At 40.1% G+C, this 23,315-nt stretch overlaps 1 protein-coding gene across 1 annotated transcript in view; it reads right to left on the bottom strand.

Moving 5' to 3' along the window:
• NEK10 (NIMA related kinase 10) overlaps positions 1 to 23,315 on the bottom strand; it is a 325,365-nt gene that overhangs the window by 52,244 nt on the left and 249,806 nt on the right. The window contains exons 31-32 of the mRNA XM_028479673.2: positions 3,589 to 3,626; positions 3,352 to 3,492 (exon numbers count right to left, since the gene is read on the bottom strand). Of these exons, the coding sequence (XP_028335474.1) occupies positions 3,352 to 3,492; positions 3,589 to 3,626 (179 nt within the window). The remainder of the gene's footprint in view (positions 1 to 3,351; positions 3,493 to 3,588; positions 3,627 to 23,315) is intronic.

The following is a 23,315-nucleotide window of genomic DNA, read 5'->3' as shown; positions in this document are numbered from 1 at the left end:
GTGAGAGTGGCATGGACATATATACACTACGAAACGTAGGGTGGATAGCTAGTGGGAAGCAGCCTCATGGCACAGGGAGATCAGCTAGGTGGTTTGTGACCACCTAGAGGGGTGGGATAGGGAGGGTGGGAGGGAGGGAGACGCAAGAGGGAAGAGATATGGGGACATATGTATATGTATAACTGATTCACTTTGTTATAAAGCAGAAACTAACACACCATTGTAAAGCAATTATACCCCAATAAAGATGTTTAAAAAAAAAGAAGATGTGGTGTATATATACAATGGAATATTACTCAGCCATAAAAATGTATGAAACAATGTCATTTTCAGCAATGTGGATGGACCTAGAGAATATTATTCTAGTGAAATAAGTCATACAGAGAAGGACAAATACTGTGTATTTTCACTTATATGTGGAATCTAAAAAATAAGGTGTACAAATGAATAGAACAAAACAGAAATAGACTCACAGATACAGAGAATAAACTAGTGGTTACCAGTGGGGAGAGGGGGTGGTGCAAATTAGGGGAAGGGGATTAAGAGGTACAAACTATTACATATAAAATAAGATACAAGGATGTAATGTACAGCACAGGAAATAGAGCTAATATTTTATAACTAAGTGGAGTATAATCTATGAAAATAGAGAATCATATGTTGTACACCTGAAGCTAATATAATATTTTAAACCAACTATATTTCAATTAAAAAAATTATTCATCCAGAGAACTTTTGGATATAACTGAGTTTATTGCAGCTAGAGGCACTTAAACAGCATAATGTTACATAGTAAGTAGATCAGGTATGAAAGGTATTCCTTTTCCAGCTTTCTTTTCCTTCTACTGTTTATATCAAGGGTTAAGTTTCAGTATGGAACAAGTATGTCATCACCATCTTTGAGATATGAGCTAATGTTCCTTCATAACAAAGAAAACAGACCTCAGGATAAGCAGATAACAGTATCTACTAGAATTTAATAATGTTGTTTTGCTTAGATTTCCATTTATTTTTTATAATTGTCACCTATTATGGCAAGTGACGCTATTCTGGTTTCCCATTTGTAACAAAAATATAAACTTCCCTTTAGATAACTTTAAGTTGAGAAAGTAAGCCAAATTAAAGAAACCGATATTTGGAAAATAGTAATACAGATGGTACTCAAATATAGCCAAATTTGTGCCGTGGTAATCTATACGTGACAAAGGTTAGGGAAATAGAGCTAAAATAATTAATATGTGTAAAAAGTGTTTATTCATTCATTGATTCCATGTTAATTACTGTTAATATTTTCATCCATTCAGTATAGAAATTCCTAAATTTTCAATTCTGTTGTCAGAGAACTAGTCTGTTATTTAACCTAAGGAATATCTTATCAAATAATTTATACAATCTAGTTAGTATTAAAAGACAGAACAGAGGATTTTTAATAGTGTTAACTTGAAACGGCTTCATGGTTATTTGTTTTACAGGAGTTTGGAAGTACATTAAATACTGCTGTATGACCACAATATGAACCTAGAAGTTCACATTTCAGGAGTACAATATAGGCAAGATCATATTCTAATACAGCCACTTAGCACTCTAAAATAATAGTTCTCACCCTTTGTTCTGCCATAGCACATGGAAAATGATGTTCACATACTAGATATAGTCCTGGGAGCATACCCAGGTTTTGACAAAATTCTCCCATCTCTGACAATTTTTTTCCAGAGCACTTAGGCAATACAGGACTATAGCTATAGGTTATACATAATGGAAAGAATAATGATTTGCAGAGAAGATGATCTAAGTGGATGGGGCTGGTACCAGTTGTTTGTGATTTGATAAAGCAACCAATAGCCCAAGTTTACCCGCAACATTTAAAAAAGTATGACTTTCATAATATGCAGAAAAACCATTTTGCATTAAGATGAAGAAAAAAATTGTTTTTTTTTACTCGAAAGTGGAATAACTCGTAAGTAGTAACCCAAATTTTCTCATATGCATTACTGTGTTCTACAAGATTAGTTGAAACTAATCACTCTTTCACAGGTAAACTTTAGCATTCACTGACAACACTTAAAATGCTATAGTACATTCTGTTTTAAATTTAAAATATATGAATCAGTAAATTTTTTTAAAGTAGATCATATAACAAACTGTAGGTATAAGAAATATAATATATTACATGTTAACTGTGCTAAATAGTTTGTTTAAATATCCAGAGATCTGATCAATTTTGCTGACATAAAGTCAAGTCTTAAACTAGCTAACTCAACATACCCTTTAGGAAAATAATTCTTATTATGAATCACAACTGAACTGCAAATTGCTTACATATGTATGTATTCTGCTATCACTATTATAAAATCAATCAATGACAATCATTTTAACTTCATGATTATGTTATGAACTTACCTTATGCCAAAATAGCAGGAGTAGAGCATGGTCAACATGACAGCTTTAGATATGTTAATAACAAAGCTATCTGTTTTTTGCATCTATGCTGATCATGACAGATTGGCCCCAAACTGTCAATAACTCTTCCAAAGCAAATTTAATAAATGTGGAGACATGGACTAATATTACAGTAAATCAATTCACATCTCCTTTGTTCACTATATATATTAACTCTACAAAAGAATGTGAATTAAGGAAGCCAAAATGAAAATAACATTAAGTAATAATTCCAAATTAACCAAAGTAGTAAAATAGAACTTTATACTCGTGTCATACACATATGTCAAAAGCACAGTCACTAAGTTTTTTTCCTGAATTGTCCAGGTTTAGTTAAAAACTTTACTATTACTGTTGAACTTTGGTCCTCTTTAATAGAAATTAGAAATATTAATGAATACACTCTTTTTTCTCAAACAATTACTATAAACTTTTATGTTTTAAGAATCCATAATTTTTACATTATTAGAGAAACAATGTGATATAACACTGCTTTAATCAAATACAAATAACTAAAATTATCTGTGTCAGAGTAAAGGAGATAGAATAAAAGATATGCTTACTCATATCATATAGGTGTAGAGCTTATAGAAATATGTATGTAAAACAAGGTTACTATTTTTGTTAGTAGGTATGCACTGTAAGCATCAAAATTCAACTGCTAACGTTCCTACCAAAGCAAAAATACAAATTTTAATAAAACAGCCTATATATTTCATCAAATAAGCGAACACAGAAAGCATTTTAATACTGTTAACATGCCTAACTAATAATGATGGACAAACAAAACAAGATTCTCTGGCTGACTGTACTAAAGTTACCTCCCAAGCATCATTCAGGTATTCAGGCCCAACCATAATTCTGTGTTCACCTATTGTGTGCTTGAAATCAACTTGATCTAATAAGTACTACCATGGTCTTTGAGATTGCGAAGTATCACAGCGGGAAGGCTATGGGACTGCCACCCCATCACTAACTCGGCCTCTAGCTCCTTAACGTGGGCCCTGGGCTTGAGGGGTGGCACTTTCAGAGGCAGGTCAAGAGGCAGCAAAGCTGAAGAAATAAAAGGGGGAAAGATATGAAACTGTAACATGAATTGCACTGAATTTCAGGGAGGCGTGTATGTTATTGCTGCCAACACTAAATTACCTGGCCTTGGTCTTGATCCTATTCCACCAGTGAAGTCTCTGAAAACAGAATTAGAAGGATTTATTCAACTTGGATTTGACGAACATTTACTGAAAACTTATACCTCGCTATGGTTTACATAGGAAAATATAGGTTTATTTTTCCTCAAGACGCCCTCAAGAGTTTAATAAAGAGAGAAAATAGACATATTTGAACCCAGAGCAGAACTGACTTTCTATGACCAATGGAAGAAACTTGTCCTATCACAGTTGTTTATAAGCTCTAAGAATAATTACGAGCCTAAATCTTAGTACAGTACCTTGAAGGATTTTGTTACTTTTAAAATCAAAATACTTATTTTGTATTAAAAAGAAAAACCATTTAAAATTTTATATGTAGTATTTTCCATGCTTTATTCCTGCTGTCTTAAAGAAGAAACTATAACTCTTCCTATGAAATGAGATGATTTTTGCATTTAAGAGGACTATATTTTTCCTTAAGTTCTCTTAAGTTATTAACATTACTTGTTTGCCCTACCCTAAAATTCTGGATTTCCTGAACATTTTGCAAGTTGGTCTCCATGGCTTCCACCTAGTGGAAGGGTCATTAGACCCTACTAGGGACAGCCATAAATAACCTTCAACCTTGTTTTTTCTAGTGTAATCTAAAGTCAATTTCTTAATAGTTTTTTAAATGAAATAAGAAACATCTATGCCCTGACAAATGATAAGAACCATACTTAAATTTAATGCAATGCAACAAAAGTACATCAAACATGTTCTGTGTATATGGCACATGTGTGTATATTGAGTTGGAATGAACATAGGGACTCAAATACAAATAAACATGATTGATAATTTTCTTACCCAAACCCTTTCATTTTAATCACAGAAGTTTTGATACATACATGCAACACATACCTAAGTTATGAAGCATAACAAATTTGGCACTCATCTACCAACCACTCAATTACTAGAATAATACCAAAATCTGTGCATCCAACTGTGAGTTCCTTCCCTATCCACTCCCATCCTTCTAATCCCCTACCAAACCAGCCCTCTCTTGATCCTATTTACTTTTTGTGTCTCATTCCCAGCCCATATTTCCAGAGCCTTGAAAATTAAATGAAACTCGCCAGCTTTGCATAGGTAATATATTCTCCCAACCCCTGGAATAAGGTGGCATGTTTAAATAAAGAAAAGGGATGCCGCCTTCTCTCAAATTTTCAAAGAGGGGCATAATCTCAGCAGTGCCCATATGCGTGTGGCAGAAGCCTCAGCACTGGGCTGAGGAGCAACTCATATCCTTGCATGCAGGCTATACATCAGGAAGGGCAAGTGCATAGCCCTGCCCCTTAGCCTTCTAGACAAGTCCAGCACTGTCCAACAGAAATATAATGCAAACTACAAATTAATATTTAAATGAAATTTAAAATTCATTTCCTCAAACTAGCTACACTTCAACTGCTCGAGTCACATGTTGCCAGTGGCCCCCATACGTGACATTTTATTCCAGACGCTTCTGTAGAAGATGTTAGTCATTGTCTTCATAAACATTATGACTGAGGCTTACAGACATGCCACACAGCTGCACAATACTTCATGGACCCCACTATCTTAAACGTTGAGGAGACACGGCTTTGGGAAAGGTCCCCAGTGTTCTCCTTACTTGCTGCAAGTAATAAATACTTCCTTCTCCTGATCTTTGTCTTGATTGTGTCTTTTGACTTGACACCCACTAAAAGGAGAACACAGTTTGCAGGTGAAAAATTTTGATGACTCTGGTGGGACATCTCACTTAACCCCTTTGGGTTGCTCCAGCTCCCAAGAGGCAATGCAGTGGGCTGCAGCAGTTCATCCGGGTGAATTTGTCTATGTTGCTGGGGGATCTAAGGGGAAGGGCATAGGAGAATCCCTCTTGGAGCCTGATTTTTCAGGTCCATGCACCTCAACTTGCTGAACGGGCTCAGCGTCTGCTCTGGACTTTTTGATATGGAGAGTCCCTTTGGAGAGGTGAGAGGTGTTTATCCCACAAATCAGCTTCAGGGCTCTGTCCCCATCTCAACAGGGGAGAAGAAATGACTCAAGAACTGCACAGTTAATCTGGTCTGGCCAGGTTGGCTCTGAGAGTCTGAGGGATTGAAAGACATTCCTCTCTTCTCCAGTCTTAGAGGTCAGGTCAGAGTCTGAGGGACTGTGAGACACTCCCATGTTGCTCGAAGAGTCTGAGGGATTGTGAGACAAAGAAGTTGATTTTTGCCATTCTTTGGCCATTGAATAAAGCTTGTGCTGTTCCAGTCTCAGCACTGGTTTTGTTATTGGCTGTGCGAATCGAAGCCAAAAAGAACCTCCCTGAGGTCTTGGGGGGCTAGAGGCCTCGGCCTGAGCTAGGACCCGGGTGTGGCTCCAGGTGACCAATTTGGTAACAAATCCAGCCAGAGGGCTCTCTGACTCAAGGCCAACAGGTGGCCAGCCAAAAGAACAAGGTGATTTAGCCCTTCCCCTTGACCTCTGAGTCAATGAGCCCTACTGGAATAAGTCTGAGATCTGAAAACAGCCAAGCATCTGATCTGGGAGCACTCATCTGGAAAGACGAACCCTCCCAAATATCCTTGACTGGAATGCCTGTTATGGATCAGGGTAGTGCCCTGGGGATGCCCAACACAAGGTCACTGGCTTTACCTGGCCAGAAATGCCAGGTGAGTGAGGAGCTGGACAAACTCTGTTCTAGCAGAGGGCTAAGTGAGTGAGGAGTTGGGCTGGACAAAGTCCTCTGGAGGCCACCGCACAGTAAGATCACCTCTTTGTTTCTTGTGTCTTTAGTTTAAATTTCTGTCATTGGTTTGTGTCAAGTCTTCATCAGTGAATTTGGAAGGATCTTGGTTTTATGTGGTTTTGTTTGTCCAACTGCTCTTGTGAGTCTCTGCCACAATTGTGGGCACAGGTCAAGCACTGAAGACCCATCAAGGTGCTCACCAGTTGAAGAGTCCCATGAAAGTATAAGTTGGTCATGGATCAGGGCAGACTGGCTCTAGTTTCCCCTCCAACCTGAAGCATGTGTCCGTGCAACCAGGAACATGTAAATCATCCATAGCCACAATCTCTGCAGCACTCTCACCTTCAGGATATAATCAGGAGTCCAAGAGCATGTCTTTAGTGTTAATCTGTCTCTCATCTTGATCAGTGAGCTTGGATCTGTGTATATGTCTTTTTCGGGTCCACCCCTCCCTGTCATTCACCACCATGGGTCTCCGGGAGCCTCTCTCAGAGACAAGAACCCCTAAGAAATATGGTTCTAGGCTAAGCTCAGGAAATTCAGTTTTGGTTCCCCAGGAGATCTGAGGACCCACAAGTAGCTCAGAACCTTTGGGTCCTTGTCATTGAGTTGTCAAGAACTCAAACTGGGTCATCTGAGACTCGAGCTGAGTCACCTGGGGACAGGTAAATATATCTTTGAAACTCCAAATCAGTCTCACCTTGAGATGTAAATGTTCTATGAGGGCTCTCAGAAACACTTATCTAGACCACCTGTAATTCCTGAGACTGAGAGGGAGAAGGGGAAAGAGAACTTAAAAAAAATTTTAACTTATTCCAACCATTATAAACCAATGTGTTTTATATTATAATACCTGGTTCATAACTAAGTTTAAAATGGGGCTAGGAGATCTCTGGTTCCATCTGTCTTTATATAAAAAGTAACTTGTAGATGAGCTGTATTTAATTGGCCTAAAGAAAAGTAAGTGCTTACAAGATAAATATTTCTAAATATAAAGAAAACTGGCCAGAATAAATTTCAGTGTCATGTGATCTAGGACTAATCTTTAATGAGCAAAAACAAGCTTGTTTTTTGGTTTAATTAATATAGACATGTCTTTAGAGTCATCAGTATTAAGAATAATACTTTCATTATACTGAGAGTCAAATTTGTCAGCAAGGAAAAGAACTTTGTATAATGAAATCTTAAATAAATTAAACGTACATGAGATAAGAGGTTTCTTTAGTTGAACTTTAAAAAATTGCGTTTTGGGAATGTTTATCTAAAATAGTCTCTCCTGATTTTGGCAACTTGAAACTTTAGTTTTGCTATATTAAATTAAATGATAGGAATTATTGACCATCCAGGTTATTTCAAATAAAATAAAACACTGGAACACTACTTGCTAAACAGGTCTAAATTTATCTACTTTTGTCTTCTTATGAGGGGAAACTAAAGATGTTTGGGTTTCTTAAAGATATGTAGCACACTGAGGCAAGAAATTCTGCTATGAGAAGACCTTCAAGATGGCGGATGAATAAGACGTGAAGATCACCTTCCTCCCCACAAATACATCAAAAATACATGTACATGTGGAACAACTCCTACAGAACACCTACTGAACGCTGGCAGAAGACCTCAGACTTCCCCAAAGGCAAGAAAATCCCCACATACCTGGGTAGGGCAAAAGAAAAAAGAAAAAACAGAGACAAAAGAATAGGGATGGGACCTGTGCCTCTGAGAGGGAGCTGTGAAAGAAAAAAAGTTCCCACACACCAGGAAGCCCCTTCACTGGTGGGGACGAGGAGTGGGCAGTAGGGAAGATTTGGGGCCACAGAGGAGTTTGCAGCAACAGGGGTGCAGACAGCAAAGTGGAGAGATTCCCATACAGAGGATCACTGCCAATGAGCACTCATTAGCCTGAGATGTTTGTCTGCTCACCCACTGGGGTGGGTGGGGCCTGGGAGCTGAGGCTCGAGCTTTGGCAGTCAGACCCCAAGGAGAGGACTGGGGTTGGCTGCGTGAAGACAGCATGAAGGGGGCTACTGCATCACAGCTAGCCAGGAGGGAGTCCGGGAAAACGTCTGGAGCTGCCGGAGAGGCAAGAGACCATTGTTTCGGGGTGCACAAGGTGAGGGGATTCCTACTCTGTGTGCCCACAGACAGCAGAGCACTTCCTAAGTGAGCTCCAAGATGGGCATGAGCCGTAGCTATCAGCTCAGACCCCAGAGACAGGTATTGACCGCTAAGGTATTGACGCTGTCACTGCTGCCACCAAGAATCCTGTGTGCAAGTGCAGGTCACTACACACACCCCCAACACCCCCAGAGCCTGTGCAGCATGTCACTGCCAGGGCCCCGTGATCCAGGGACAATTTCCCCAGGAGAACACATGGCGTGCCTCAGGCTGTTGCAATGTCATGCTGGCCTCTGCCACCACAGGCTTGCCTGCATTCCAATTATGCCTAGAGTACCCCTCCCTCTCCCTGGCCTGAATGAGCAAGAGAGCCCTAATCAGCCACTGCTTTAACACCCTCCTGTCTGGAACAGATGTCTGAGGGTGGCCTACATGCAGAGGTGGGGTCAAAACTAAAGCCGAACCACAGGAGCTGTGTGAACAAAGAAGAGAAAGGGAAATTTTTCCATGCAGCCTCAGGAGCAGTGGATTAAATCCCCACAATCAACTTGATAAACCATGCATCTGTGGAATACCAGAATAGACAATGAATGTTTCTAAAATTGAGGTGGTGGACTTTGGGAGCAACTGTAGACTTGGGGTTTGCATTATGCGTCTGATTTTTTTATCTTAGTTTAGTTTTTAGTGCTTGCTATCATTGGTGGATTTGTTTAGTGGTTTGGTTGCTCTCTTCCGTTTTAAAAATTTTTTTCCCCTTTTTTCTCTTCTTCTGAGTTTGTGTGTGTATGTTTCTTTGTGTGATGTTGTCTGTTTCGGTTTGCTTTTACCATTTGTCCTAGGGTTCTGTCTGTTCGTTTTTTGATGTTGTTTGTTTCTTCTCTTTTTATGAGTGTGTGTGTGTTTGTGTATGTTTCTTTGAGTGATTTTGTCTGTTTAGTTTTGATTTTACCATTTGGCTTGGGGTTCTATCTGTTTGGGGTTTTTTTCTTCCTTTTCTTCTGAGCCGTGTGGCTGGCAGGGTCTCAGTGCTCCAGCCGGGTGTTGGGCCTGAGACTCCAAGGTGAGAGAGCCAAGTCCAGGACATTAGACCACCAGAGACCTCCAAGCCCTATATAATATCAATTGTTGAGAGCTCTCCCAGAGATCTCCAACTCAACACAAAGACCCAGCTCCACCCAACGACCAGCAATCTCCAGTGCTGGATGCCCCATGCCAAACAATGAGCAAGACAGGAACACAACCCCACCCATCAGCAGAGAGGCAGCCTAAAGTCATATTAAATTCACAGACACCCCAAAACACACTACCAGACGTGGCCCTTCCCACCAGAAGGACAAGATCCAGCCTCACCCACAGGCACCAGTCCCCTCCACCAGGAACCCTACACAAGCCACTGAACAAACCTCAACCACTGTGGGCAGACACCAAAAATAATGGGAACTATGAACTGCAGCCTGTGAAAAGGAAATCCCAAACACAGTAAGTTAAACAAAATGAGAAGACAGAGAAATATGCAGCAGATAGGGAGCAAGGTAAAAACCCACCAAACCAAAAAAATGAAGAAGGAATAGGCAGTCTACCTGAAAAAGAATTCAGAGTAATGATAGTAAAGATGATCCAAAATCTTGGAAATAGAATGGAGAAAATACAAGAAACGTTAGCAGAATAACTGAGGCAGAAAAACAGATAAGTGACCTGGAAGATAGAATAGTGGAAATAACTGCTGCAGAGCAGAATAAAGAAAAAAAGAATGAAAAGAATTGAGGACAGTCTCAGAGACCTCTGAGACAACATTAAATGGACCAATATTCGGATTATAGGGGTCCCAGAGGAAGAAGAGAAAAAGAAAGTGTCTGAGAAAATATTTGAAGAGATTAGAGTCGAAAACTTCCCTAACATGGGAAAGGAAATAGTCAATCAAATCCAGGAAGCACAGGATAAATCCAAGGAGAAACATGCCAAGACACATATTAATCAAATTATCAACAATTAAATGCAAAGAAAAATATTAAAAGCACAAGGGGAAAGCAACAAATAACATACAAGGGAATCCCCATAATGTTCATAGTTGATATTTCAAAAACTCTGAAGGATCTTTGCAGAAAGATCAAAGCTGATCTTTGCAAAAACTCTGCAAGCCAGAAAGGGGTGGCAGGACATATTTAAATTGATTAAAGGGAAAAACTTACAACAAAGATTATTCTACCCAGCAAGGATCTCATTCAGATTTCATGGAGAAATTAAAACCTTTACAAACAAGGAAAGGTTGAGAGAATTCAGCACGATGAAACCAGCATAACAACAAATGCTAAAGAAACTTCTCTAGGCAGAAAATACAAGGGAGGGAAAAGATCTACAAAAAAACTGAACACAGCTAAGAAAATGGTAATAGGAACATACATATCGAAAATTACCTTAAATGTAAATAGATTTAACGCTCCATCCAAAAGACACAGACTGGCTGAATGGGTATAGCAACCAGACCTGTATATATGCTGTCTACAAGAGACCCACTTCAGACGTAGGGACACATACAGACTGAAAGTGAAGGGATGGAAAAAGATATTCCATGCAAATAGAAATCAAAAGAGAGGGTAAGTAGCATTACTCATATTAGACAAAATAGACTTTAAAATAAAGAGTATTACAAGAGACAAAGAAGCACAGTACATAATGATCAAGGGATCAATCCAAGAAGAAGATATAACAATTGTAAATGTTTATGCACCCAATATAAGAACACCTCAATACATAAGAAAAATGCTAACAGCCATAAGAGGGCAAATTGACAGTAACACAATCATAGTAGGGGAATTTAACACCCCACTTTCACCAATGAGCAAATCATCCAAAACGAAAATAAATAAGGAAACACAAGCTTTAAATGACACATTAGACCAGATGGACTTAATTGATATTTATAGGACACTCCATCCAAAAACAACAGAATACACTTTCTTCTCAAGTGCACATGGAACACTATGCAGGATAGATCATATCTTGGGTCACAAATCAAGCCTTGGTAAATTTAAGAAAATTGAAATCATACCAAGCATGTTTTCTGACCACAATGCAATGAGACTAGATATCAATTACAAGAAAAAAAACTGTAAAAAATACAAACACGTGGATGCTAAACAATACACTACTAAGTAACCAAGAGATAGCTGAAGAAATCAAAGAGGAAATCAAAAATACCTAGAAACAAATGGCAATGAAAATACGATGACCCAAAACCTATAGGATGCAGCAAAATCAGTTCTAAGAGAGAAATTTATAGCAATACGATCCTACCTCAAGAAACAAGAAACATCTCAAACAACCTAAACTTACAACTACAGCAATTAGAGAAAAAAGAAAAAAAACCCAGGGTGAGCAGAAGGAAAGAAATCATAAAGTTTAGATCAGAAATAAATGAAAAAGAAATGAAGGAAATAATAGCAAAGATCAATAAAGCTGGTTCTTTGAGAAGATAAACAAAATTGATAAACCTTTATCGAGACTCATCAAAAAGAGGGGGGAGAAGACTCAAATCAACAGAATTAGAAATGAAAAAGGAGAAGTAACAACTGACACTGCACAAATACAAAGGATCATGAGAGATTACTACAAGCAACTCTATGCCAATAAAATGGACAACCTGGAAAAAAATGGACAAATTCTTAGAAAAGCGCAACCTTCTAAGACTGAACCAGGAAGAAACAGAAAATATAAACAGACCAATCACAAGCACTGAAATTGAAACTGTGATTTAAAATCTTCCAACTCAAATTGAAGGATAAAAAAACATGATAATCCCAATAGATGCAGAAAAAGCTTTTGAAAAAATTCAACACTTATTTATGATAAAAATTCTCCAGAAAGTGGGCATAGAGGGAACCTACCTCAATATAATAAAGACCATAAATGACAAACCCACAGCCAGCATCATTCTCAATGGTGAAAAAATGAAACCATTTCCTCTAAGATCAGGAACACGACAAGGTTTCCCACTCTCACCATTATTACTCAACATAGTTTTGGAAGTTTTAGCCACAGGAAATGCAAATAAAAACCCCAATAAGGTATCACCCCACACCAGTCAGAATGGCCATCATCAAAAATATCTACAAACAGTAAATGCTGTATAGGGTGTGGAGAAAAGGGAACCCTCTTGCATTGCTGGTGGGCATGTAAATTGATACAGCCACTATGGAGAACAGTACAGAGGTTCCTTAAAAAACTAAAAATAGAACTACCATATGACCCAGCAACCCCACTACTGGGCATATACCCTGAGAAAACCATAATTCAAACAGAGTCATGTACCACAATGTTCATTGCAACTCTATTTACAATAGCCAGGACATGGAAGCAACTTAAGAGTCCACTGACAGATGAATGGATAAAGAAGATGTGGCACATATATATAATGGAATACTACTCAGCCATAAAAAGAAACAAAATTGAGTTATTTATAGTCAGGTGGATGGGTGTAGAGTTTGTCATACAGAGTGAAGTAAGTCAGAAAGGGAAAAACATTTAAATACCATATGATAACACACATATATACGGGATTTAAAAAAATGGGTCTGATGAACCTAGGGGCAGGACAGGAATAATGACACAGATGTAGAGAATGGACTTGAGGACACGGGGTCGGGGGGAAAGGTAAGCTGGGACGAAGTGAGAGAGTAGCATTGACATATATACACTACCAAACGTAAAATAGATAGCTAGTGGGAAGCAGCTGCATAGCACAGGGAGATCAGCTCGGTGCTTTGTGACCACCTAGACGGGTTGGATAGGGAGGGTAGGAAGAAGGCGCAAGAGGGAGGGGATATGGGGATATACATGTACATATAACTGATTCAGTTTGTTATACAGCAGAAACTAATACAATATTGTAAAGCAATTATACTCTAATAAAGATGTTAAAAAAATAAATTCTGCTATGAGAAAATGTATGATTCTAGAGGTTATAGAATATATTCATAAATTTTCCAATTAGGAAATGCTGTTTGACAAACAATTCACAATTACTTGCTCCTTGGCTTTTGCTAGACTTTAAGGTTTTTAAGGTTTAAAATTATAATATATGTAATTAAAGTTATTAAAATAATAAGGGAAACATTTCAGTATGCCATTTAAATAGACGTGTGTTTTAGTAAAGGAAGGTATAAGGAATGGAACTGCGTTTTGTTAGGAAAGTAAAAGGGTAGTTTTATTCTACAGCTGGTTATTTCTGAATAGAAAAGAAAGTAAAGGACAAAATAATATAGATACAGAAAGCTGTAGAAGGTTTACTTGAAAAGGAACACTGGGAAAAGAGTTTCGTACATGGTCAGGATTTTCCAAAATTGGATTAAATTTACTTAGGTAAATTAATTTTGTTATTAAGAGTAGGCTGGTGCAGGACTGGATTTTGTATCTCTCTGTGTAAAGAGAAATAAGTTTTCTTGGAATGCTACATTTGGTAACAGATTGTGTAAGTTTCTTTGCCTTTAAGTGATCTGTGTTTGCTTTTGAAATCTTTTGTCACTTTGGTTAAATGAATAAGTATTGTTTCACAGTGACCAACGATTCTATTTGACCAAGTCTTTTGAAAATTTTGATATTTTTGACAAACTTCCCAGTGTCAAATTCTAATTAAAGTTATTTTGACCTCCAGCTAACTTTAAGATTCTTCAGACGGCCCCTAAGGCATCTCAGAGAAAAATATTAAACTAATTAGGATTATTTGGTATATGTCAAATTACAAGGAAAGTAATGATCACATGAGTGATAAGATTTCCAAAGTTATACCCTATGGGTAAATGTCATTAATATAACTATCTTAGCAATTATATAAAGTTCCTAAAATGTGACTATGTCCTGGTGTAATGTTATCAGTCATAATTATAGTTAGAACCAAGTTCCTTTGTCAGTTGCATTGTGGTCAGGTGTTTAACCATGCCTTTTAAGTCTTTTGTCATTCATAGACACATTTTATTCTGATGTTTTTACAAAAATACTTCATTTCAAGATGATTCATAGAAAAGACATTTTTGACAACTACAGGTTTCTGATAACTTTCAGATCCTACTGCTGAAATGGGTAAATAAATTAAAGAATCCTAATGGAAACCCTGATAGCATCATAAAACTGCTAACAAAAGGGATTAGTTACATATGACTGAGTGAACTGGTAAATATGGTTCTAATTTTTTCAGTTTTTGTCAGAATTATTACTGGTTTTAATCTGTGTTTTCCAGATATAAGGAAACCCTTCCTCTCAAGCTAATTATGACTTACAGAAATTTGGTAAATTACACTTCTGTAAGTGGAATTGAAACATTTATCTTCTCTCTCTACCTGATCCCTCCAGAAATTGGTAACTTATAGGTTCCCAGTAGCTTCATCCAGTCAACAAGGAAGGTCACCTACTGACTGGTAATATTTTGGGAACCTCAAAAAGGGAAGAATTCACCCAAATCTGCAAGGCAAAGTCTGTGACAAGTCCTTGGCATGGCTTTCCTGGCCCTGAGAAGATTTTTTATTTTTAAAGTTCAGTCTGAGACTCCTTACGTAAGTAATCAGGCAAAGTTTACTGAAATCAGACTTAATTTGAATACAAATTAATCTTAATTTGGCTATATTTGGTAAAAATGAGGGTAATTTTAGAGAGAAAAAGATGATGTCTCAGTGGATATTAAATTCTAGTTTTGTTAACTGAGGTTTGTATTTATGGTCTAAGACTCACCTCCCAGATAGCTTCTTGTCATTATGCTACATAATTGTAAAGTTTAACTGAATTATTAAAAATATATTCTAAGTTTGTTTCTCTTTTATATTATTTTTTAAATTAATTAATTAATTAAGTTATTTATTTATTTATTATTTTTGGCTACTCTGGGTCTTAGTTGTGGCATGCGGGATCTTTGTTGTGGCATACAGCATCTTTTGTTGTGGTGCATGGGCTCTTCATTGTGGTGCACTGGCTTCTCTCTAGTTGTGGTGTGCAGGTTTTCACTCTCTAGTTGTGGTGCGTGGGCTCCAGTGCACATGGGCTTTGTAGTTTGCAGCATGCGGACTCTCTAGTTGAGGCGCATGGGCTCAGTAGTTGTGGCATGTGGGCTTAGTTGTCCCATAGCATGTGGGATCTTAGTTCCCCAACCAGGGATTGAACCCATGCCCCCTGCATTGGAAGCAGGATTCCTTACCACTAGACCACAGGGAAGTCCCCTAAGTTTGTTTCTGAAGCTTATCAAAGCAATCTGTTTTTAGAGGAAGATCAGATGTCCCACGACTTGGGACGAGGCCCTATGTTTCTCCATTAGCATACCTCTGAGCTTGTTCACGATATCTGATTAGTTCCCCCCAATGTGGATAACTAGGCAAATATTTATGTATTAACAAAAAGGAGGCCCAGCACCACGGGACATGATGGACCCAAGGTTGGCAGAAACCACCCTGGCACCAAAGGACAAATATTTTGGTTTATTGAAAGATTTGTAATCAAAAGGGGAAGTGATGGAAAAATCTTCATTTTGAGGTATGGGGAAGTCATTCTGGCTTATACATGGTTTAACTTAAACTTTACTGACTAGAGTGGCCTGTTTTGTGGCCTATTAAACATGCATCATACATTTGCTTTGGCCATTAAGGAAGGGAATGCATTTAGAACTCAAAAATAGAGGACCTTACCACTCACAGGAGGCCTTAATGAAATTTACCCAGCAAGCCTTAAAACGACAGTAATCAGGCTGTCAATCTGCTGAACTCAGAAGTTTCTATGATGAAAAAAGTGGCCCTATAAATTGGTTCTTGATATTTTAACAGCCTAGCAAGGAGGCACTTACGGTATAATATATATTGAATGCTGTTTTTTTATACCTGAAGAATCTTCTAATATGACTCACCCTATACATATATGAAAAATCAAACCTCTGTAAATAATCCCCTTCCCAGATTAGGGAAAATATCAGAAAAATAGTTTGGTTTGGGGGGCTCTTGGCTCAAGTCTCTGCTAATGATGTTGCAAAGTCATTGTTAATTGTCTCTCCTGCTGTGCCTCTCCTACACCTGTTAGAATAATGCTATCCAAGTGAGGTTCAGGCGCTACTTCGATGGATGCCCAAATTTATTTAGTTCTAGAAGCAAGAGAGTTTCACTCCTCTAACTAGGGAGACTACAATGCACATTCTCCATAGGAAGCAATTTCAGAAGACGTGCCTTCATCCCTGTACCCCTCAAGATTGAGAAGTGAAATATCTCAATGGGGGATTTTGTAAGCAGATAGGGTAGGGGCTTCTCAGAGAAAGAAAACTAGGCATGGCTTTCTTGACAGAAAAGAATCCATTTTTGGCCTAAGACATTTTGTGATCTAAGCCTGGCCACAATGCTTGGCCTTGAACAGGTCTCAGTAATTAATGATCTTAAGGGAACAAAAGAATGCAGGGACACATCATTGTTATCAGGCAAGTAACCGTAGCAAAGAGAATATATCAGTTGGAAAGACTTCCAGTTTTGTTTCAATGGTAAAGACCAGCCTGAAGTGTTCAACCAGTAGATCAACCGGAACCTAAGGAATGATGATGTTGACTTTTTCTGACCCTCATAACTTCAATCAATTAAAGCCTGGACTCTGTCACACCCAAGCCCCTTCATGAAACTTCCCCAATTTTGCTGTTCGGTGACACACTGCTTTGGGAAAGATCCTCAGTGTTCTCCTTACTTGCTGCAAGTAATAAATCCTTCTTCTTCCAGAAAAAAAAGAAAAAGAAAAATGTAGCTTGTGGAAGTCTTTTATTCATAAGTTTGTGGGTGATCTTGATAGCTGGTGACCATGAACATGTTGAGTTAACTAGATGACCATTCCAGTGGTCCTGAAAATCCAAAATTTCAAACATTTTTACATATTAAAAAATGTGTGATTAAGATGGCAGAGCTCACCTCCCCCCATGAACACATCAAAAATACATCTACATGTGGAACAATTCTCACTGAAAACTACATAGAAACTGGCAGAAGGACTCTGCCACAACCAAAGATACACACAAATCACATAGAAAGGGAGGAGAAATGATTGAGCCAGGACCTGTGCCCCTGGGACGGGACGCAGAGGAAAAGGGAGATTGCACAGGTGGACAGACACCCTGTGGAGTGAGTGGGTTTAGCCACACACTGGGTGTATCAGCCCTGGGATTTCTACACAGAGGAGGCAAGTCTTGTTTGCTGGTGGAGATCCAGTGCAAAAATTAGAAGAGCTGGGAGAAGTAGGTGCTGGTAAGCTCCTGAGGAGCACATGCTCTGGACTCACTTACTCCACAAAACAGCATGGCACTGGATCTAGGGTGGCCAGGACCAGGGAAAAGACTTGACCTTGAGACACATAGGCAACCTGGTCCCAGGGTGGAGCACAGGAGTGGCAGCAGTGGCCATTGCTGGCGCTTGCTCAAGCAGCATCCCAGAAGTTTCCCAGATTCTGATGCGGGCTGTTTTACCACAGCTAACCTCCGACACACACCAAGAGTACACATAACTCTCTGCTAGCCCAGTGGAGTGGCTCCACAAATGCCAGGGGTGGGTGGTCGTAGAGGAAGGGGGAAGTGATTGGCCATGAGAGACAAAGGGGGCTTGCACCTGAGTCTGCATCTGAGTGTAGCTGCAGATGCTATACAGTCAGTGAATTAGACCTCTGTCAATGTACAGATCACACTTGTTTCAGCACCCCACTTCACTGGGGGCAAAGGTCCAGGTGCAGGGAAGAGGGAAAAAAAACACACTTAAAGGGAATAGAACCAGCTTGAGCTCGACTGTAAGGACTTCTGCTCTGGCAATTTGAAAGCAGACCACACCCTTGACAGGGCAGTGATGGCCACTGAGCAGAGAGGAAGTCCTGCCTCAGATCTGGTGCCAGCTCTAGCCCCTCCATCTCCAGCACCAACCCCTACCAAGGTGATAGCTACCAGCACATCACATCAAATCCAGCTCTCCCATCAAAGGCAGGCACACACAGTCTGCAAAGGGATGCTCCCACATAAAAACAGCCAATTAAAGACTGCAACGGATAACTGTTTCACCTAAATCCACAGAGGCAGAGAAAAGTTAAGCTAAATAAAAAGAGGAACTACTCTCAAATGGAAAAGCAAAAGAAAACCCCTGAAAAAATAATGAAACAGAAATAAACAATTTACCAGAAAGAATTTAAAACACAGTTAATAAAAAATTAACTGAATAAAGAAAAAGAACGGATCTCAACACTGAACATTTTAAAATATAAAAAAGACCCAATCTGAAATAAATAACTCAATAGCTGAAATAAAAAACACACTAGAAGAAACGAATACCAGACTAAGTGATACAGAGAATGCATATATGACGTGGAAGATAGAATAATGGAAATCACTGCATCAGACAGTAGAAAGAAAAACAAATTTAAAAAATGAATGCAGGCTTCCCTGGTGTCACAGTGGTTAAGAATCTGCCTGCCCATGCAGGGTACATGGGTTTGAGCCCTGGTCCTGGAACATCCCACATGCCATGGAGCAACTAAGCCTGTGCACTACAACTACTGAGCCTGCACTCTAGAGCCCACGAGCCACAACTACTGAAGCCTGTGCATTTAGAACCTGTGCGTGTCAACCAGAGAAGCCACCACAAGAGAAGCCTGTGCACCACAACGAAGAGTAGCCCCTGCTCGCCACAACTAAAGAAAGCCTGTGCGCAGCAACAAAGACCCAACACAGCCAAAAATAAATATAAATAAAATAAATAAATTCATTTAAAAATGAATGCAATTTAAGAGATCTCTGGTATAACATTAAGCCTTCCAACATTCACATTATAGGAGAACAGAGAGAGAAGAGGAGCCAAAAGGTATTTGAGAAATTATAGGTGAAAACTTCCTAAACCTGAAGAAGGAAACAGATATTTACGTACAGGGAGCACAGAGAGTCCCAAACAATATGAACCCAAACAGACCCACACCAAGACATATAATAATTAAAATGGCAAAAGTTAAAGATAAAGAGTATTCTAAAGGCAGCAAGAGAACAATAGTCATATACGAGAAAATCCCCTAAGGCTATCAGCTAATTCTCTGCAGAAAATTTACAGGCCCAAATAGCATGGCATGATATTAAAAGTGCTGAAACAGAAAAACCTGTAACCTAGAATACTCTATCCAGTAAGATTATCATTTAAAATAGAAGGAGAAATAAAGAACTTCTTAGGCAAGCAAAACCTAAAAGAACAGCAATAGTAAACCTATCTTAAAAGAAAGGTTGGGGACTTCCCTGGTGGTCCAGTAGGTAAGACACCATGCTCCCAATACAGGGCGTCCAGGTTCGATCTCTGGTCAGAAAACTAGATCCTGCATGCCTGCCACAACTAAGAGTCCACATGCCACAACTAAGAGTCTACATGCTGCAACTAAGAAGTCTGCATGCCTCAACTAAGAAGTCCGCACATTGCAACTAAGAGTCCGCATTCCACAACTAAAAGATCCCGCATGCTGCAACTAAAGATCCCACATGCTTCAAGGAAGATCCTGTGTGCCGCAACTAAGACACAGCTCAGCCTAAATAAATAAATAAATAAATGAATAAATAAATGTTTTTTAAAAAAAGAAATGTTGCAGGGTCTTCTCTAAAGGAAAAGGAACAAGAATCTATAGGAAGGGGAAAATCACAATAGGGAAGGAAAATATACAAAATGATTGAAAATCACTTAAATGAGACAGCACATAAATTAAAAAACAATCAAAAAAATTTCGTAGAAGTGATTATAACTATAATTAACAGAAAAAGGATAAACATGAAGATGTAAAAAAGGACATCAAAATATAAAATGTAGGGGAGGAGAGTAAAAAGTGTAGATCTTTTAGAAGATTTCATGTGCTTGAACTTATAGGACTATCAGTTTAAAGCAGGTAGATATAGTTATGGGTCAACATACTTGAAAACCAGGGTAACCACTAATCAAAAACATACAATAGATTCGCAAAAATCAAAAAGAAAGGAACTCAAGCATAATAAAAAAGGAAACCATCAAACCACAAAAGGAAAAACAAAAAGAAGAAATGATCAAAGAAGAACTACAAAATCAAATGGAAAACAAGATTTTAGGGCTTCCCTGGTGGCGCAGTGGTTGATAGTCTGCCTGCCGATGCAGGGGACACGGGTTCGTGTCCCGGTCCTGGAAGATCCCATATGCCGTGGAGCGGCTGGGCCCGTGAGCCATGGCTGCTGAGCCTGCACATCCGGAGCCTGTGCTCCGCAACGGGAGAGACCACAACAGTGAGAGGTCCACGTAACGCAAAAAAAAAAAAAAAAAAAAAAAAAAAAGATTTTAAATGGCTAAAAGTATATACTTATCAATAATTACTTTAAATTTCAATGGATTGGAGGAGCTTCAAGACGGTGGAAGAGCAAGACGTGGAGATCACCTTCCTCTTCACAAATACATCAGAAATACATCTACATGTGGAACAGCTCCTATAGAACACCTACTGAATGCTGGCAGAAGACCTCAGACCTCCCAAAAGGCAAGAAACTCCCCATGTACCTGGGTAGGGTAAAAGAAAAAAGAAAAAAACAGAGACAAAAGAATAGGCACAGGATCTGCACCACTGGGAGGGAGCTGTGAAGGAGGAAAGATTTCCACACACTAGGAAGCCCCTTCACGGGCAGAGACTGTGGGTGGTGAAGGGGGGGAGCTTCGGAGCCACGGACAAGAGCGCAGCAACAGGGGAGTGGAGGGCAAAGCAGAGAGATTCCTGCAGAGAGGAACGGTGCTGACCAGCACTCACCAGCCCGAGAGGCTTGTCTGCTCACCCGCTGGGGCGGGTGGGGGCTGGGAGCTGTGGCTCGGGCTTCGGAGGTCAGATCCCAGGGAGAGGACTGGGGTTGGCTGCGTGAACACAGCATGAAGGGATTAGTGCACCACAGCTAGCCGGGAGGGAGTCCGGGAAAAAGTATGGACCTGCCAAAAAGGCAAAAGACTTTTTCTTCCCTATTTGTTTCCTGGTGCTCGAGGAGAGGGGATTAAGAGCACCACTTAAAGGAGCTCCAGAGATGGGCGAGAGCCACGGCTATCAGTGCAGACTGCAGAGACGGGCATGGGACGCTAAGGCTGCTGCTGCTGCCACCAAGAAGCCTGTGTACAAACACAGGTCACTCTCCACACCTCACCTCCCAGGAGCTGTACAGCCCGCCACTGCCAGGGTCCCATGATCTAGGGACAACTTCCCGGGGAGAACAAATGGCGCATCTCAGGCTGTTGCAACGTCATGATGGTCTCTGCTGCCGCAGGCTTGCACCGCACTCCGTACCCCTCCCTTGCCCAGGCCGGAGTGAGCCAGAGCCCCAGAATCAGCTGCTCCTTTAACCCCGTCCTGTCTGAGTGAAGAACAGACGCCCTCAGGTGACCTACACGCAGAGGAGGGTTGAAATACAAAGCTGAACCCTGGGAGCTGTGCGAACAAAGAAGAGAAAGGGAAATTACTCCCAGCAGCCTCAGGAGCAGCGGATTAAATCTCCACAATCAGCTTGATGTACCCTGAATCTGTGGAATACCTGAATAGACAATGAATCATCCCAAATTGAGGAGGTGGACTTTGGGAGCAAAGAGATATATTTTTTTCCCTTTTTATCTTTTTCTGAGTGTGTATGTGTATGCTTCGGTGTGTGACTTTGTCTGTATAACTCTGCTTTTACCAGTTGTCCGAAGGTTTGGTCCATCAGTTTTTTGTTTGTTTGTTTTGTTTTACTTTAAAAAATTTTTTTCTTAATAATTATTTTTTAATTTTTATTTTAATAACTTTATTTTATTTTACTTTATTTTATTTTATCATCTTTTTTTTCTTTCTTCCTATTTTTTCTCCCTTTTATTCTGAGCCGTGTGGATGAAAGGCTCTTGGTGCAGAGCCACGGCTATCAGTGCAGACTGCAGAGACGGGCATGGGACGCTAAGGCTGCTGCTGCTGCCACCAAGAAGCCTGTGTACAAACACAGGTCACTCTCCACACCTCACCTCCCAGGAGCTGTACAGCCCGCCACTGCCAGGGTCCCATGATCTAGGGACAACTTCCCGGGGAGAACAAATGGCGCATCTCAGGCTGTTGCAACGTCATGATGGTCTCTGCTGCCGCAGGCTTGCACCGCACTCCGTACCCCTCCCTTGCCCAGGCCGGAGTGAGCCAGAGCCCCAGAATCAGCTGCTCCTTTAACCCCGTCCTGTCTGAAGCCACAGGCACGTCAAGACACACCACCAGACGTTGACCTGCCCACCAGAAAGAAAGATCCATCCTCATCCCACCAGAACACAGGCACTAGTCCCCTCCACCAGGAAGCCTACACAACCCAAAAAGCCACAGGCACGTCAAAACACACCACCAGACGTTGACCTGCCCACCAGAAAGAAAGATCCATCCTCATCCACCAGAACACAAGCACTAGTCCCCTCCATCAGGAAGCCTACACAACCCAGTGAACCAACCTCAGCCACTGGGGACAGACACCAAAAACAACGGGAAATACAAACAAGAGACCTCCCAGCTCCACATAATATCAAACGGTGAAAATCTCCCAGAGATCTCAATCTCAACGCCAAGACCCAGCTTCACACAATGATGAGGAAGCTACAGTGCTGGACACCCTATGCCAAACAACTAACAAGACAGGAACACAACTCCATCCATTAGCAGAGAGGATGCCTAAAATCATAATAAAGCCACAGGCACGTCAAGACACACCACCAGACGTTGACCTGCCCACCAGAAAGAAAGATCCATCCTCATCCACCAGAACACAAGCACTAGTCCCCTCCATCAGGAAGCCTACACAACCCAGTGAACCAACCTCAGCCACTGGGGACAGACACCAAAAACAACGGGAA

The sequence above is a fragment of the Physeter macrocephalus genome, chromosome 18 (genome assembly GCF_002837175.3).
Source record: "Physeter macrocephalus isolate SW-GA chromosome 18, ASM283717v5, whole genome shotgun sequence".
In the NCBI taxonomy this organism is placed as follows: Eukaryota; Metazoa; Chordata; class Mammalia; order Artiodactyla; family Physeteridae; genus Physeter; species Physeter macrocephalus.
This window is presented reverse-complemented; position numbering and strand designations above follow the sequence as displayed.